At 50.3% G+C, this 18,116-nt stretch overlaps 1 protein-coding gene across 2 annotated transcripts in view; it reads right to left on the minus strand.

The window, feature by feature from the left end:
• The window catches only part of SLC30A9 (solute carrier family 30 member 9), a 680,727-nt gene that overhangs the window by 258,967 nt on the left and 403,644 nt on the right, over positions 1-18,116 (minus strand). For both annotated transcript variants that reach the window (XM_078678253.1, XM_078678252.1), the window contains exon 13: positions 7,080-7,151. In XM_078678253.1, the coding sequence (XP_078534379.1) occupies positions 7,080-7,151 (72 nt within the window). The remainder of the gene's footprint in view (positions 1-7,079; positions 7,152-18,116) is intronic.

Here is an 18,116-nt window from a genome sequence, read left to right on the forward strand (position 1 = left end):
TCTATCATGCGGATATTTTGGCCAAAAAAAAGAACTATTATGCAGCAAGAATCGAGACTGCCTCTAGTTCCTGTAGGGAAATTTTTACTATTGTCAAGGAGTTTGTATCTCCGAAGGCCAGTGCTTCACATCATGAGTTTTCTGAGCCTTGGGTGATCTCGATAGCTAGTTTTTTCTCTACTAAAATTAAGCAGATTCAAGAGTCCTTCTCCTCCCTGGACCCCAGCGTTGTTACCATCCCGAGGGACCAGTTGAATTTGATAACTGGACCCTTTCTTTCTGAGTTTCCATCTATTTCTATGTCTGTCTCCCGGGACCTGCTTTCTAAACTTAAATCAGGCTCACCCTCTGACCCCTGCCCTGCTAGTTTTCTAGCTAGGGCTGGTGAGGCTCTGAATCCGGTAATTAACCCCATTCTTAACCTGTCTTTGTCAAGTGGTGTGGTTCCTTTGGTTTGGAAACAGGCGATGGTGGTTCCACTCCTTAAAAAGTCGGGTCTTGACCCCGAGAGCCTTGCCAACTATAGGCCGATTTCCCTCCTGCCTGCTCTCGCAAAGACAGTGGAAAACCATGTCCATACTGTGCTCTCCACTTATCTTGAGACCCATAGCCTGCTGCACTCCACCCAGTCGGGCTTTCGCTCCAATCTAAGCACCGAGACAGCACTTTTGGAGATTAATGAGGCCATCAAGGAAGTGTTGGATGAGGGAGGAAGAGCCATGTTGGTAATGTTAGACCTGTCGGCGGCGTTCGACACCGTCCCTCATGAGGGTCTCCTCAACAGACTCCATGAGATCAGTCTCAGAGGGACGGTGTTGAACTGGTTTAGATCTTATTTAGCTGGTCGCCGACAGGTGGTCTGGGCCCCCCCATACTCAGCCGAAGTGCCGCCTTTGGAGGTCGGAGTTCCTCAGGGGTCGGGGCTTAGCCCAACTCTTTTTAACATCTTTATGACCCCTTTGGCGGTGCTGGCTGAGTCATTTGGGGCTCAGATCGTATCATACGCCGATGATACTCAGCTCCTTTTCACTTGCGGGAAGGGGGCTGAGGTCAACGGAGAGAGCATCCGTGGGTGTCTTGAGGCTGTTTTCGAATGGTTTCAGCGAAACAGCCTCAAATGTAACCCTGGAAAATCTGAGGTGCTTTTCTTCGGGTGTCAGGCTGACCAAAAGTGGCAGGATTGGTGGCCTGTGAACATGTCCCCGCCCACGTCCACCTCTCTGGCTGCTAAGAATCTGGGGGTCAAAATTGATAACTACCTGTCACTTAAGTCCCAGATCCTTGGTCTGACGGGCACTTGCTATGGTCTCCTTAAAATGTTGCGCAAGGTTCTTCCCCTGCTCCCGCTTGCACATAGGAAGACTACTGTCCAGGCTCTCATCTGTTCTAGGCTGGACTACTCAAATGTTTTGTATTTGGGTCTTCCAGACTATCTATTACAGAAACTTCAGGTGGTCCAGAACTCGGCGGCTCGGGCAGTCTTTGGTCTGCCTCGTCGCGCGAGAGCCTCGGACCTTTTACATTCCCTACACTGGCTCCCTATTCGTAAGCGGAATGTTTTTAAAACACTTACGCTGGCGCATAAGGCACTCCATGCTGTGGGAGCTGAATATATTCAGAAACGCCTTGCTTTCTATAAGCCGGCTAGATCCCTAAGATCGGAATCTCTTGGTCTGGCCACTGTTCCTTCTGTTAGGAAAGCGAGGGTGGGGGGGCGTTCTTTTAAACACCTGGCTCCCAAGCTGTGGAATACCCTCCCTTTGTCGCTCCGCGGTACCTCGAACCTGCTGGCCTTTAGAAAAGGTCTGAAGACTTGGCTCTATGGACAATGATCTGCTGTTTCTTTTCTTTCTTCTTTCTGCCTTCTGTTAGTCTGCTGTGGGTTTGAAAGCGCCGGGACACTCCTCAGAGTAGCCGAGCGCTATATAAGACACCCATAACATTAACATTAACAGATGCTGAAAAAAAATTGTTCTGCACACCACTGGCTTTAATCAGTAACATTTTATATGCAAGTGCATTCTTTTAAAAACATAGTTTTGTAATAACATCTAAACTCTTGGAGTTACAACGTGAGACAGCAGTTATATTCCATTTGAAATGTCACCCATTTATTGTTAATAAGGTTTCACATGTGTGTAGCCTTAATACTTTAAAGCATGTTTAATCTCCACAGATGTTCGGGAGAGTTACTCAATTGAATTTTTTTCTCAGTATTGATTTATTTTCTGTTTATTTTATTTTTTATTTATTTTATTTTGAAAGTTTTATATAGCGCGAACAAGATCTTTGCAGATATCAGAGCGCTTTACAAGTACAAGGAGGTGATAGAGTAGTAATTGAGGTAATTAGGTACAAGGTGCATGGTTACATAGGTAGGTCAAAATACAAGAGGTAGGTCACAGGTGAGGTAGTGTCGGTCCAAGGAGCATAGTCAAACAGTTGCGCCAATAGTATAACAGTACAAAAATAAGGAGCATATACTTGTTTAAGCGTGCTTAAAATGCTTTTGGAGATAGCATAAAGGCATAGTTGAGGTAGGTGTGTGCAGGGTGTATAGTCACACAGGTGCATCAGTAGTACGAGAGTAGGGTTAAGGTGGTGTAGGTAGAGTGTGCAAAGTCAAACAGGTGCGTCAACAATATAAAATATACAAAGTGGGAACGTATACAATCAAATAAGTCGATAATGCAAGTAATACAAATAGACCGAGGGGTTAGGCAGGTGGTACAGAGCGGATTCATGCGAAATACAGAATAATAGATCATGTGTATTTAGCCATGAGGATCGCTTTTACTTCTTTCTTAAAAAGTTTGTTGGAGGAGATGAGCCTGGTTTCACTAGGGAGTGAGTTCCAGATCCTGGGTGCCATTCCTGAAAAGGAGCGTTTATAGGTTTTTTCCTTCCGAAATCTTTGAGGCTTCAGCAGAAGATTGTTTGTGCTTCTAGTAGTTCTAGAGCCACCAGACATTGTCAGCTTTTGAGTGAGGTAGGCGGGTGATTTCATGTGTACAGCCTTGTGCGTCAAGCAGGCGATGTTCAGATGTATTCTGGCTTCAAAAGGTAGCCAGTTCAGGGATTTAAAGTCAGGGGAAATATGCGAGTGTTTTTTTGAGCCAGTGATGAGTCTCGCTGCAGCGTTAAGAGTCGCTCTTAGGGGTGCCGTTGTAGTTAGGGGGAGCCCGCAGAGGGCGGTGCTACCGTATTCTATGTGCGGGATGACTATAGATTGTACTGCAGTTTGAAAGTCTTTGGCAGGAAGGAAGGGTTTAAGTTTTCTCACGGTATTGATTTGGAAGTTTGCTCCTTTGGTTGCCTTGCTGATGTGCTGCTGCATGTTGAGATTGGCGTCAAGTGTTATGCCTAAAGATTTTGCTGAGTCTACTATGGTCGGTTGTACATTTAGAGCTGTTAAGTGCTTAAGCCATGTTTGAGCCGTAGAGATTTTTCCGGGAGGTGAGATCAGGAGGAACTCAGTTTTCAGCGCATTGAGTTTGAGGTGATTCTCGGCAAGCCAGGATTGGGTGTTTCTGATCGTGGTGTTCAGAAGCATGATGTCCATGGGAGATTGTATTTTGAGATAAAGTTGGGTGTCGTCGGCATACATGTGAAAGTGAACATTGGATGTTTGTAGCAAAGTAGTGAGAGGTTCCATGACTAGGTTGAACAGTGTTGGGGAGAGGGAGGATCCTTGAGGGACGCCTAGCGATACAGGTACCGGAGAGGACATCAGGTTGTTGCTTTTGAATCTTTGTGAGCGGTTGTGTAGAAAGGAGGTGAACCACTTGAGAACAGTCCCAGATATGCCCATTCTTGTGTTTAATAGATCGAGTAGGTTCTCATGTTTAACTGTGTCGAATGCTGAGGAAAGATCAAGAAGGATGAGGAGGCAGGTATTGTTTTGGTCTAGGATTTGGAGGGCGTCGTCAACTATGTGAGTCATGGCCGTTTCGGTACTGTGCCCTGCTCGGAAGCCTGATTGATGCGTATTGAGGAGATCAAACTTATCTATGTGTTTAGTCAGTTGTAGCTGTACGCATTTTTCCAACAGTTTAGCAAGAGTGGGAATATTTGTAATAGGGCGGTAATTGTTTAGATCAGAGGCGTCTGCTGTTGGTTTTTTCAGTAGCGGTGTGACTTGTCCGACTTTGAGGGCGTTAGGGATGGATCCTTGTTGAAGAGAGCTATTGATAATCTTAGTGGGAGGAGAAAAGGGGTAAAGTCCTTAATAGCGTTAGCAGGAAGGGGGTCAGTGAGGTGATTGGATGGTTTCAGAGTGCTGAGCAATCTGCCAATTTCTTCTTCGGAATAGGTGCCAAAGGAAGACCATGTAGCATTGTTCTTTGGTTCAGGTGCTGCTGTGTGTTGGGGGTTGGAGTAAAGGATTGCGTCATTGAGGAGATCGCTTCTTATGTTGTCGGTTTTTTGGTTAAAGAAAGCAGAGAAGTCTTCACATGAAGGTGTAACGCCCAAGGTGCTGAGTGTCTGGGGTTGTTCTTTGGATTGTGTTCTGATTAGCTCAAACAATTTTCTTGGGCGGTTTTTTGCTTGGGCGAACTGGAGGCTGAAGAAATCTCTTTTTGAGCGTTTTATTTTCCTGAAGTAGGCATTTCTCTGTTTCTTCAGGGTTTTTAGGTGCAGTGCAGAGGGGGCAGACCTCCAGGTGCGCTCTGCCATTCGCATGGCCCGTCTATCATCATTGAGGCTCCCGTCATACCATGGGTTGGAGATCTTGGACGAAACTCTTTTCAGTTGCAAGGGTGCAGCCTCATTGATTATTGTGGACATAGCATTGAGATAGTGGTCAGTCAGGAGATGAACGTCCGTGGCGCCGGAAGGGGGAAGTAGGAGATTGCAGCTGTTAGGTGGTAAGGAGTTTGGGTTGAGTTTCTTCATGTCTCTTTTCCAAACTTTGGGCTTGGAGGCTTGAATTGGGTTAAGTTTAATTTTTTTCATTGATAAGGAAGGAGACAATATGATGATCTGACCAGTCGCAAGGTTGGATTGCCTCAAGTTGAATAGCGTCCTCTTTGGAGATGATAAGGTCAAGGATAGAACCTTTCTCATGGGTCGGGCTATTGCATATTTGGGTGAGATCAAGGGCGTTGAGGAAGCTTTTGAGACTATTTACCACTGTGTCGCTGCTGTCATTCCAATGGAGATTGTAGTCGCCAAGGAAAATGTGGGTGTTTTGCCGTCCTGAGTTGGTTGAAATTATGTCCATGAGTTGTTGGAAGAAGGAAAGCTTGTCCCCAGGTGGGTGGTATATGATGTGTAGTGAACATACCGGTTTGCTTTCGCTGATGATATCAAGGCAGAGGTATTCACAGGAAGTAAGAGAGGGGGCGGATGCTTTAATAACTGAGAGGTTGCTTCTGTAGATACAGGCAATTCCACCGCCTGTCTTTTTGATCCTGTCAAGTCTAATGATACAGTAGTTGGGTGGGACTAGGATATCCATGTTAGGTGTAGACGAATCAGATAACCATGTTTCAGTCAGAATGGTTAGATCCGGTTCCAGAGAAGTGATGAGATCGGCGACCTCCGCGGAATGTCTTTGGGCCGATCTGCAATTGAGTAGTATGCATTTGAGGCTAGGGGTGCAGAGGGTGGAGGAAGGTTCTATAGTAAGGGGTACATTTGTGAGGTTGTTGGGGACGGCGCCTCTGTTGTTATCCTTTTGGTGTCTGATGGGGTTAGAGATAATCGTTGGGATGGGCAGATGGTTGGTAGCTAGGCGATTATGGGGAGCCAGGACGTAGGAGTGGAGAAGAGTGTGTATGTCATGGTCTGAGAACGTATTGGTAGTGCGTCTGGGGCGATTGGAGGTATTGCGAGAGGGGATAGAAGTCCAGTGTGGGGAGTGTTGTGTGCTAAGGGGGGTAGGAGGTGGGGAGGAGGTGTTAGGTGTATTGTTAGGTGTAAAGGGAGTATTACTATTGGTGGTAATGCGATTGCGATTGGTATTGCGATTGGTGGTATTGCGAGAGGGGATAGGGGTCCAGTGTGGGGGGTGTTATGTTGTAAGGCGAGTAGGAGGTGAGCGGGAAGTGTTATTAGGTGTAAAGGTGGTGGTGGGAAGGGGGCGTCTGGGGTGTGTGATGAGCAACTCTTTGATGGAGTGTAGTTCTTCTTTCACTTGGAGGAGGGTGGACATAATCATGTCCAGCGTGGTGTTGGGCGCGGAGTTGGGGAGGGGTGCTGGCGGTGAACAGGCGTGTAGGTTGCTGGAGAGGGATGGGAATCGGGGTGGAGAGGTGGAGCTGGCGAAGGTGTTGGAAGTGTTAGAGAGAGGATTGGTGTTAGGGTTGGTGTTGGCGTTATTGGGAAGGGCATCAGAGCTAGGAGGGGAAGGGTAAATGGGGGCGGTGTGGAGGCTGGCTGTTGCGGGGGTGGAGGTGGGATAGTGGGGAGTGAGAGTGGGGGGTGAGAGGTTGAAGGGGGGGCGCAGGCTAGGCGTGACGGGAGTGCTAAGTGTGGGGGGGAGATAGGCGGACAGAGAGTCATGTTGTGTGGGGTGCAGTTGGGGGGGGAGGGGTGTTCTGAGGAGATTGGTGTGAAGGACGGGACGGGAGTGCAGCGTATGGGGGGGGATATGGGAAGATGTTGAACACATATAAGGATCAAGTCAATCCAACATGCTTCACTAGAAACTCTAACTTCATCAGGATGTGAACAAATATATCAAGGTACACTATTGTAAGTCAATATGTTTATTTAGTACATACATTAACATTGAGCACTCAACAAAAGGAACTGAAACCAGATATTTGCTCTGTAAAATGGCCCTATCTCCAAATTCCCCTGCAAACAAGCACACAGAGGGAGAGTGAGTACCCCCCGTTTCCTAATACAGAACAAAACTGAGGTAATGCCAAATAATTATCATCTTCACCAAAAGCACAGTGAGAAGACCTTTCCAGAACAGCCATCTCAAGAATGTGAACTTCAGGGAACAGGTGCAAAATACTCAATACTTTAGGTTCACACTTAGGGGTCAACCGAAACATATATTGAATTAATTGTATCAATTTATTATATTCAATGTCTGTGCTTGTCTATCTAAAAATCATACATACCATATTGATAAAATGACAGCCCTTTAACCCGGGCACTCTTGCGAATTTCATTTATTGCAACCAGCAGCGTAGCTGAAAAACAAACAATAGTTTGGAAATTTGTGAAATTGAAATATTCCAAACACCAGCTATTACTTTTAATGGAATGGAAAGGAATAAAAGTATTGCCTAAATCTTAGTGACTGCAGAGTCAGAAACTCAATACTTTAATCATAAAGAAAAAACAAAGAGAAAATTTAAATAAAAAACATATCAGGTAGATACGTCGCACTGGATTAACTGAGCATTACATGGGATACATTAAAATTGCCAATTTTATATTACATGTATATATGCCATGAAAATTAAGGAAAAAAACATGCCACCTGAACGTGATGGACATATGCACGCAGTGGAATTGTAAATAAAAAAATGTAACTTCTTAGAAGGGGGGCTTACTTAGAGCAAGTACAGAAACCCTTTTTAGTTAGAACGTCAAAGGAAAGGAAAATGCTACTTACCCAGTATGCATCTGTTCTTTGCATATAGAGCTGTAGAGTCATATGCTTTAGCATAGATCTCCATCTGGTATTGTGTATGGATGTTTGCACTTTGTTTTTGTTCGAAGAAGTCTTGTAGTCACGAGGTAGGTGACTCCTCCATTTGGTGATAGTGCGCATGGGCATCAACTCCATCCTTAGATTGTTTTGCCATAAAAGGTGATGGGGGAGTTAGTAAAGTAGTAAAGATAGATGTCCATGTAAATTGTATCTAAGTAAGATATCACTGCGGGGGCGTGGTCTTACCAGCGATGCGGTGAGACGTGTCTCTGGGGAGCTCCGGTCATCCGCCACCATTATAAGCCATTAGAGCGGAGCTGGGGGGCTAAAACTGCTGCCCTGGGAGTGGATGCTGACCACAGCGGTCAGGGGCGCCTGCGGTGAAGCGGACTCACGGCCTGCAGCGACACCACGGATAGACGGCGGAGGGTGAACGGAGGCCCCGAGGCGGGAGCCGCCATCTTGCAGACACTGTGCTGAAGCCCGTCCTGCAGCTTGCCGGCCCCTGGGAGTCCCCGGGTCCCTGAGACGGGGTGCGATTTCACCTCTGAGGCGGTGGATACAGCAGGGATCGGGCTGGTGCTCACCGGGGGCAAGTGACTGAGCCGCCGCCATCGACCCTCCGGTTGTGGCAGAGCTCTTGGGACCTACGGAGGAGTGGTGACCCGCCTGGGTGGCGGAGGCCCCGGGCGGAGTTGGTAGACTCCCTTCCCGCCCAGACGAGTCCAGGACGGAGCGGAGCAGTGGCGGCGGGGACCTCGTCCATCGGCAACTGGAGGAGCCTGTGGTTGGCGCACCGGCTGGTGACCTGTGGGAGGCTCCGGTGACCCGAATCTGGGCCGCTGGTGGAGACGGTGAGGCGGTTGGACAGAACCGACCCTGCGGAGCTTTCAGGGGAGATCCCGGCGGTGGGGCTCCTGATTGCGGAGCAGGCGGACTCTGCCCCCTGAGACTGCTGAGACCCGAGGCGGAACGTGCGGAACCTGAAGATGAGCGGCGCGTCTAGGCGCGCACTCCCCTGCCATCTTGACTTCTCGCACTGGGCTGCCTGGTGATTCCGGCCTTTGTGCGTTTCCGCCCCTTGAAGCTTCGTCCGACCTGAGACCCCCGCCCTCCTGTGTGCTGCTGCCTGGGGGACTTGAGTGTCTTCTTGGGGCTGATGCGGACAGGCTGCTGTGTAGCGACGGGGGGAGTGCTGCGCGGCGGTGCCCTCAGCCGCCATTTTGCGGCTGCAGTCCAGAGCGGCCTGGAGTTACTGGTCACGCTTTACCAGCGCAGCGAAGGACCGCACCCTGCTCCTGCATTGCTGCTCGGAGTGTAGGCGGACTTTGCCCTCGGGGACTTGTTTGCAGGGTGTGATACAGCCGCCACGGAGGAGCGCAGTGAGGCAGGTGCACCCCCTACATTTCGGCTCTCGTCCCCCCCCCGTGTGGCCCTAGAACACTGACTCTCCGGCACTGCTGCGGTGTGGGCCCCCCCGGGTGGAGGTCCTCCTTGCCAACCGGAGAATCCCCGGGGCCCCGACAAATAGGGGCCTGCACTGAACACCAGAGGTAGGCGCGGTGACGCGGACGCCTTGCAGCTACCCGGAGGCAGCTTGAGTGGGCTGATAGGTAAAGCACGGAAGGGGTCTGCGCCGGGGCTGTCTAAAGGTATGGTGAAGCGGCCTAGTAGAGCAGTGGCCTGACAGTCCTCATCTGGAGATTTTCGCCGAGTGGATCCTTGAGGTGCAGGTCCAGGCGAAGCGAACTACGACTGCAGCATCACAGGGTGACTCCTCACAGGTACTGCGCAGGGGAGGGCTGAGGGCCGCAGCGGATCGCAGCGGAGGGGCGGCCTCCTGCCCGCCGTCTTGTGCCCCTGCACCAGGCGGCCTAGAGACACTGACACCAGCGGGCACTGACGCATGGGGAGCCTGACCCCTGTTTCAACCACTGCGCCCCGTGCCTTTTCCTGGGGGGATATTGAGGGGCCTAAGAAACAGCAGACACCTGGCACAGGTAGCAAGGGCTATCATTCCACGGCCACTGAGCGGGGCAGCACGGAGGCACTGGTCGGCTCGCACTGGCATGGCAGAGGCCTGCAGCGTGCGCCGCGTTAGCTGGTGAACTGGAGCAGAAGATCGGACTACTCACACCTTGGTGAGTGAACGCCTGAGGGCACAACTGCGAGGCACGGTCTGCTGGCAGGCGTTGGAGCGACACGGGCTCTGTCGGGTAGGGAGTGACCTAGCTACGGAACGAGGTGTATGGACTGGCGTAGGGCATTTGGAAAGAACAATCGGTCGCCTTCGTCTGGGCTGGAGAGCCTCTCTGTGCTCACAAGGTCGCGCTGTTAGGCACTGTTGTGGAGAAAGCAGGAAGGGGATGGGACAACACTAGCAGTGTCCTACGTCTTAGAGGTCGAAAACATGAGCGGAGGCCTCACCTGCTACAGTTTCGGAAGCCGCACACTGAAGCCGCGAGTGGAATTGGCTGGGTGGTAATTCTCTCCGCCTACATCGGAGCAACCATGCATGGATCACGCGGCCTGGTGGCCAACGGGACATTCCCAGTCTGGCGATGACACGTTCCAAAGGGGGCAAGACGGATCCGGCTGCGGCCTCCAGAGACAACACCGTGGTGGCAATGTGGGACAAGGCGGGAACATCGGTGGCGCCACAGGCTGAAGGAGGTTCGACACCAGTGACCCAGGCATTTATGACATCCTTTTTGTTTGATCTCAAGTCGGAGATTGGCGCTTTGCGCACAGAGGTACACTCGTGTGTGCGAGAGCTTCGAAGGGACGTGACTTACTTGGGAGACCGAGTGGACGGGCTGGAAAAAACAGTGGATGCCCGCACGGAGGATCAGGAGCAATTGTGGCAACGTCTTGCAACTCTAGAGGAACAACACATAGAGCTTCAAGTAAAGCAGGAGGATTTGGAAAACCGGAGTCGACGGAACAACCTTCGTATCCCGGGGGTTCCTCTTGGTGCGGAGGGGAAAGACATCATGACCTACATGGCACGACTCCTTCATGAGGTATGGGGGGACGAGGATGTCTCTCTGCTGACTTTGGATCAAGCCCACAGGGTCTCTGGGCCCGCGGGGAGGCCGGGTCTCCTCCCGGACATCTTAACTAGAGTCCATTTTTTCACTGAAAATGAGGCTATCCTCAAGGGGGCCCACGCTAAGCCGGATCTCTGTCACGATGGACACAAGATTCAAATCTTCAAGGACTTGGCGCCCAACACCCTGAAGCGACGCCGTGCCTTCAAGACTGTGACGGAGAATCTAATAGTCGGATGGTGCGAACCTACACGGAGGCGGACCAATTGCTTCGTATCCAGACATCTCCGCCGAACAGCCCTTCTCGCCCTTGCCATCAGGAGCACGTGCCTGCCAAACCATCTTGGACTACTGTGCCTTGCCATCGACGTTCGCCACGCATAGATGAGCAATCTGCCTCCCAGGCCTAACAGGATATCATCGCGCACATACGATCCCTCGAGGGGGACAAGGAAGATCTCAGCTCACATCCCTCAACCCCATGACAGACTGAGTGCACGCCTGCACTGGACTAAGAAGAATACCCCCATTGAAATGCATCCTTACTCTCAGGATTGCTGATCGATATACCACCCGATCTACACCCAGGCTCCCTCCTTTTAGGGTGGGGGGCGACGAGGTTCCGCTGCGCGACGGACTTGAGGTCGACTGCAACCCTACCCCCACTGGTTCCTGAGGGAGTGACATCCCTGGGCCTATCCGAACCCTAGGGTGTAGGATGCTCGGTGACGGGAACAGATTGATTTGGCCCGGTTGGCCATTGTTGGTTTACTGCCTTTCTCTCCTGTACCTTTCTTCTTTTCTTTCCCTCTCTTTCCTCTTTATCTACTCTCTTGCGTGTGGCGGGCGGGTAACACAGTGGTGCTGGTATTTATCCTCCCGCAAGTCAGAAGCGCTCCTGCGCGTCCCTTCCCTAGGCATGCGCGGCTCCCTGCGGTGGCTCAAAGGACTAGCTAGGGAAAGGACCTGTCAATGAACTCCCCTCGCCCTCTAAAGGTGCTTTCCCTTAACGTCAAGGGATTTAACTCTCCGAACAAGCGGCACCAGGTATGGCGATACCTCCTACAACATGACCCGGACATCATACTCCTCCAAGAAACTCATCTTTTGAAAGGAGATGTCAGCGCATGGCGCATCCCAAATACCCGCTTCATATCTGGGCTGTGGCGGCCACCAAAACGGCTGGGGTGGCCATCTTATGCAGGAGTGGCATCAGGCAGAGGGAGGCCAAGGCTCTATGTAGTCCGGACGGGCGCTTTATTAAGGTGGGTGTTGACGTTGGGAGGCGCAAATTTACGCTGTGTAACGTATATGTGCTGAATCAGATGCAGGACTTCTATCTCCGTACGCTGCTGAGGGATCACATTCCTCAGGGAGATGCATCCTTGATTCTGGGCAGGGATTTTAATCTGGTATGGCACTCTGGGGCAGATCGTAGTGGAACGTCTTTGACAGGGATGGGGCCATGTTCTCTGCCCTCCGTACGCAAATATCGGACTTGGGCTTGATAGATGCCTGGCTCGCCCAAGGCACAGGATTTTTCGTTCTATTCACACGCGCATTGCTCGTACTCGCGCATTGATTACCTCTTCGTCTCTCACGCTATGGTGCGAGACGTACTGGCGGTGACTATGTCGGATATATCTCTCTCCGACCATGCACATGTCGAGCTACTCCTATAGGACCCGGCCACTGCCCCCCCACCCCCCCGCCCCCCATGCTTCTAGATGGTGCCTACCGCCGAGTATCCTGCGGGACCCGGCTGATGTCGAAAGCATACGCGCTGCCATTGACTCTTATTTTGCAAGCAATGATATCCCTGAGACGCCCTTCCCAGTGGTGTGGGACGCCTTCAAGGCCACAATTAGAGGTCACATCACCTCACTCTCAATTGCGCGAGCGCGTGAGGCCCGGCGTTTGGAAGATAGACTGTCTGCTGATATCAAGGGGGCAGAAAAGCAGGTTCAGACACGTACTTCGATCGCATCTCGGCGGCAGCTCGGAACCTTAGGAGGCAACTGCGCGCTTTGCGGACTAATAAGGCGGAGAGGTCGCTTATCGTCTTGAAACAGCGTTATTACGAAGGAGGGGACAAAGTAGGCACGATATTGGCAAGGCGCTTGCGAGCATGGGCAGCGAAGGCTCACATAGCCAATCTTAAACTCTCGGACGGCTCGCGAGTCACTTCGGAACGGGCCAAATGTGAAGCTTTCAGGGCCTACTAGGAACCACCGCTCCCAGCTCTTATCGACGATGCATTGAGCCAGTGCACTTGGACCCCACTACATCCTCACCACGCGCAGACTCTCGAGGAGCTTATAACTGCGGAGCAGCGGTCGGCGACCCTAAAAGACCTTCCCCTCGGAAGGACTCCAGGTCCAGATGGCTTGCCATTGTCTTTCTACGGCATGTTTCAGGCGCAGCTTGTACCCCTCCTTCTGTGGTTGTATAATTCCTTCTCGGACTCGGACGGCCCGTCGTCATCTATGGTCATGACGAAAATAGCGCTCATACCCAACCTGGGAAGGACCCCGCCGGCTAATGCGCCTCGTACTGCCCTATAGAGCTCTTGAATACCGATCTCAAAATATACACCAAGACCCTCGCTAAGCGGCTGGACCCGTTTATGCCTGGTTGGGTGGAACCAGACCAGGTTGGCTTCATACGCAATCACCAAGGAGCTGACAATGTGCGCAGGATTGCCCACTTGGTGGGGAAGGCACACGCCTGGGACGTGCCGGCTTGCCTTTTATCGCTGGATGCAGAAAAGGCGTTCGACCAGGTGGATTGGGCCTTCACGCGGGAAGTACTGCAGGAGATCGGTTTAGGCCAGAATATGATTTCCCGGATCATGGCGCCATATAGGTCTGTACAGGCCAGAGTCAGAGTTAATGGACAACTCACCGAGCCATTCCAAATCCATAGGGGCACCCAGCAGGGATGTCCTCTGTCCCCTCTGCTTTATGCCCTCGTGGTGGAACCCCTGGCAGAGATGATTAGGCAGCGGACGGACATACATGGCGTCATCATGGGGGGTCAGCAGAACAAGGTGGCGCTATTTGAGGACGACCTCATCCTCACGCTTTCACGTCCGCACGTATATCTACCGGCCCTACACTCCCTCTTGCAAACCTTTGAAAGGGCGTCAGGGCTCAGGATTAACCATGCCAAATCTTGGGCACTCAACCTTACCATTCCTAAAGAGGAGATCCCCGCCTTGGAGAGACTCGCGCCATACCGGTGGGCCCCTGACCACATCCAATATTTAGGTCTTAAGTTGACTCCTTCCCTAGACACATGGACCCAAATCAACTGGTGTGACAGTAGAAGGGCAGGTTTGGAGGACTTACGTTAATGGAAACCTCTGATGATGTCCTGGCTAGGTAGGCTCAACTCCATCAAAAGTTCAATCCTCCCCAATATATTATACTTATTCCAGTGCCTGCCCGCACCATCAGATTCAGGGCTTACAGCGTGATCTTACCGCCTTCATATGGCGAGGGCGCATGCCGAGATTCTCTCATAAGATCCTTATGATGCCGTGGGATAGAGGGGGATTGGCCTGTCCTAACCTCTTAGATTACTACTAGGCCTCTCACCTCCGCTTTGCGTCAGAGTGGATGACTACAGAAAGCGAAAAAATCTGGCTCCACATGGACAGGATGGTCACTGGGAGTACCATCTGGGACCTCACATGGCTTCACCGGGTCAGCGCGCTCCAGGAGTGCCTATCTGGCGGTACCCATCAAAATGGTGTTAGACATCTGGGATAAAATAGCAGTGCGCAAGGGCCTCACGACTTTCCCCTCTCCCCACACGCCCATAGCGAGTAATTCCCTATTCCCCCCGGCATACCGCTCTCAGACTTTTGAGAGATGGACTCAGGGAGGATGTACAGTGGTCTGCGACCTCTTTGTGGGGGGCGTACTCAAATCCTTTGAGCAGTGTAGAAAGGACTTCAGTCTTCCGCAGGGAACGGAGTTGCAGTATGCGCAATTACGGCATTGGGTCACCTCGGTGGAGATGCAGGAGGCAGCAACCCACCCATTTACCCCCTTCGAGCGACTGGTCCACTTATTTGATGACTCCAAGGGCCTCATCTCTCGTACCGATCAGATACTTCAGCATCCCCCCTTGACCCCTGTCCACCCGTATCAGCGCAAGTGGCAACAGGCATCTGACGAGGGAATTTCACCCGCACAGTGGGGCCGCTTATGGCGCGACATACCTAGGGTTTTTCGTAGTATCCCGCAAAGGGAAAATGCATATAAAATCATGACACAATGGTACTATACACGGGACCGCTTGCATAAGATGTTCCATACTACCTCCCCCAAGTGTTGGAGGTGTTTGTCTGCGAAAGGCGATTTCATTTACATTTGGTGGTCCTGCCCGCTCCGGACTATAATCTGGAAAGAGGTCCTAAGTCACATCAGACGAGTTCTTGGATTCCCTCTGCCTGAATCTATAAACACGATCCTGCTGGGCATCAAACTGATCATTTTAAAGGCTGTCACGTTGAAGGATTGGACTCTCGCAATGCACATGTTTGGGGCAGCCAACCAACTCATTGCGCAGTTTTGGAAGAAATCGGAGCCGCCCCCTATCGCCGCTAGGTATGTGCGCCTATGGCATGTCATCATCATGGAGCTTTTTACAGTGTGAATGCAAGCCTGTGACACTCGCTTCACCGCAGTATGGCAACCCTTAGTCAAGTATCTCTGTCAGGTGGAACATACTTGCTATCTGCCGACCAAGCTTAGAGCGCTGCACCTCTTCGAGGATGCTGTCCTTTCGCCTGACCCAGACAGGTTGCTCCCACAACTGATTTAGCCCAGTGCGTAGCCCCCCTCTATATGACTCTTAATGCCCTACAGCGGGCTTGGCTAGCTGGCCACGCATCCCTCTTTTCGCTCCCCCCACCCCCCCCCCCGCTCGCCCACGGAATATCTTACTTTACCACTGTCTCCTACTTACCTCCTTTCTTCTTCTTCTTCTTTTCTTGTTTTCTCTCTCTTGGGCCTTGTGCCCCTGTCACAGTGTTAACCTTTTCCATGCTCATGACAAGCTGAGCTCATCATGAGGCACGGTGCTCCGGTGCTCATGACGAGCTCAGCTCGTCATTAGCCGTGGAACGCTCAGGTGCGGGGAGAATTCCCCTGCTGTGTTGAGCGTTCCACGGGAGCCGGTGCACCTGTGACGAGCTCAGCTCGGCATGAGCACAGGAGCGCCGTGCCTCATGACGAGCTGAGCTCGTCATGAGCATGCGGGCGCTGTGCGCGCCCCCTTCCCCCCAGCACAGCGGGGGAATTACCCCCGCAGCAAAGGGGTTAATAGTTATTGAAGGGCCTTCTGAAGCATCACAACAAGTCAGTCTTTCTTTTCAAGATTTGCCACGCGGCCGGCCCGTTACGGGTTGTAGGCGACATGCTGTGTTTAACATCCTGCACCATTGCCATTCTTTTATCATATATTGCGCGGCCGGCCCTGAATAGGGTTGTGGGCATCACGCTGTGTATTTCAGACCCGGTGTTTTATTTTTGTCTTATAAAATAAAAAAGATTTGAAGTAAAAAAAAAAGATATCACTGCAACAGATAAAGGGGTTCCCGGGGAGGTGGGTAGGAGCAAATGACTGCAGCTCCATGTGCCAAGAACAGATGCATACTGGGTAAGTAGCATTTTCCGTTAGAGCCATATGAGCTGTAGATCATATACTTTAGCATAGACTATAAAGCGGTTATTTCTGAAGCTGTGGCTAACCTGTAGCTGTTGCAGTGGTTTTAAATAGTGTTTGTAAAACTGCCTGGCCCACACTAGCTTGTTGTTTCACTAACACATCCACACAATAATGTTTTGTGAAAGTGTGTGGTGTAGACCATGCTGCAGCTTTGCAGATGTCATCTATGGGTATGTTTCCTAAGAATGCCATAGAAGCCCCTAGTTTGCGTGTAGAGTGCGCTCTAGGGGGAATTGTTAATGTACGTTTCGCTTTAATGTAGCATATTTGAATGCACTTAACTATCCACCTAGCAATGCCTGATTTTGATATGGGTTTGCCTTTATGTGGTGGAGCAAAAGCAACAAAAAAAGTTTGGTTTTCCTAAAAGTTTTTGTTCTTTCTATGTAGTATAGTAATGCTAACTTAACATCTAATGTGTGAAAGGCACATTCTGCCACTGATTCTGGTTGAGGGAAGAACACAGGCAGCTCAACAGATTAGTTTATATGAAAAGCAGAGGTGACTTTAGGTAAAAAAATTGGGCTAGTCCTAAGAACCACCTGGTTTTGGTGTATTTGCAAAAATGGTTCCTCAATGGTTAGTACATGAAGCTCACGGACTCTTCTTAGAGAAGTGATGGCTATAAGGAAGGCTACCTTCCAGGTGAGAAATTGTATATCACATTTTTACAATGGCTCAAAGGGTGGACCCATGAGTCTTGTAAGGACTATGTATTATCGGTAAGAAGGGAAGAGATCCGTGGAAAAGATCAAAACTGAAAACAGGAAACCCAAAACAAGGGCAGAGAAATAGGAAAATGAACAAACTTAATACCTCATTACAAACTCGGAGAATAATCAAAGAGCTTCAATCACAAATGGGCAGTATTCTATGCACGGTCCAAGAGATGAAAGAGATGCTTGAAATCACAGTTAGCACCCACTAAAAAGTCGAACACATCCAAGAAGCATTACTTAATTTCCAAAAAGAGGGAAATAAGATGGCATTGGCTCTATCAAACAGGCAAAATCGACCTGACAGGAACCTCAATCAGCTAACGGAAGACGAAACGCTATCCTTACTTCGGGAATACGAAGACACCGACACAGCTAAAGGGGAAAAAATCAAAACAGTCCGGATCGATGCGAACAGAACCGCAAGACTCAATGAAAGGAAAACCAATCTTAACAACCTACAACAAATACAACTAATCGAGAACTCACAGAACGGGATCACACAGAGCACGGGGAAACCTCTAAAATGCCTACTCCTTAACTGTAGGTCGGCAGCAAAACACGCATCAGATATAGCTGATCTCTTCATGAACAAAGAAATTGATGTGACAATTCTGACGGAAACGTGGCTATCAGAATCCTCGTCTCCATATATGGACCTACTAGTTCCCCCACAGTATAGTATTGCGAGACTCGAAAGGCCAAAAAAGTCAGGAGGGGGGGGGTCGCCTGCATTTACCTATCTGAAATAGAAGTCAAACTAATTCCATCAGAACCGCTTGAATCCTGTGAACACCTAAATCTCAAGATAAGATCAGAAGATAATCAAAAATGCAATCTACATGCACTCTACCACCCTCCAGGTAATAACACTACCTTCATAGACAAGTTAATGGAAATCATCACCACCGAAGCCAACTCAGAAACTAATAAAATTGTCCTGGGGGACTTTAACTTACACTGGAATGACAAAGACGACAAACAGGTCAACGC

Source organism: Lissotriton helveticus, chromosome 2_2 (genome assembly GCF_964261635.1).
Source record: "Lissotriton helveticus chromosome 2_2, aLisHel1.1, whole genome shotgun sequence".
NCBI lineage: Eukaryota > Metazoa > Chordata > Amphibia > Caudata > Salamandridae > Lissotriton > Lissotriton helveticus.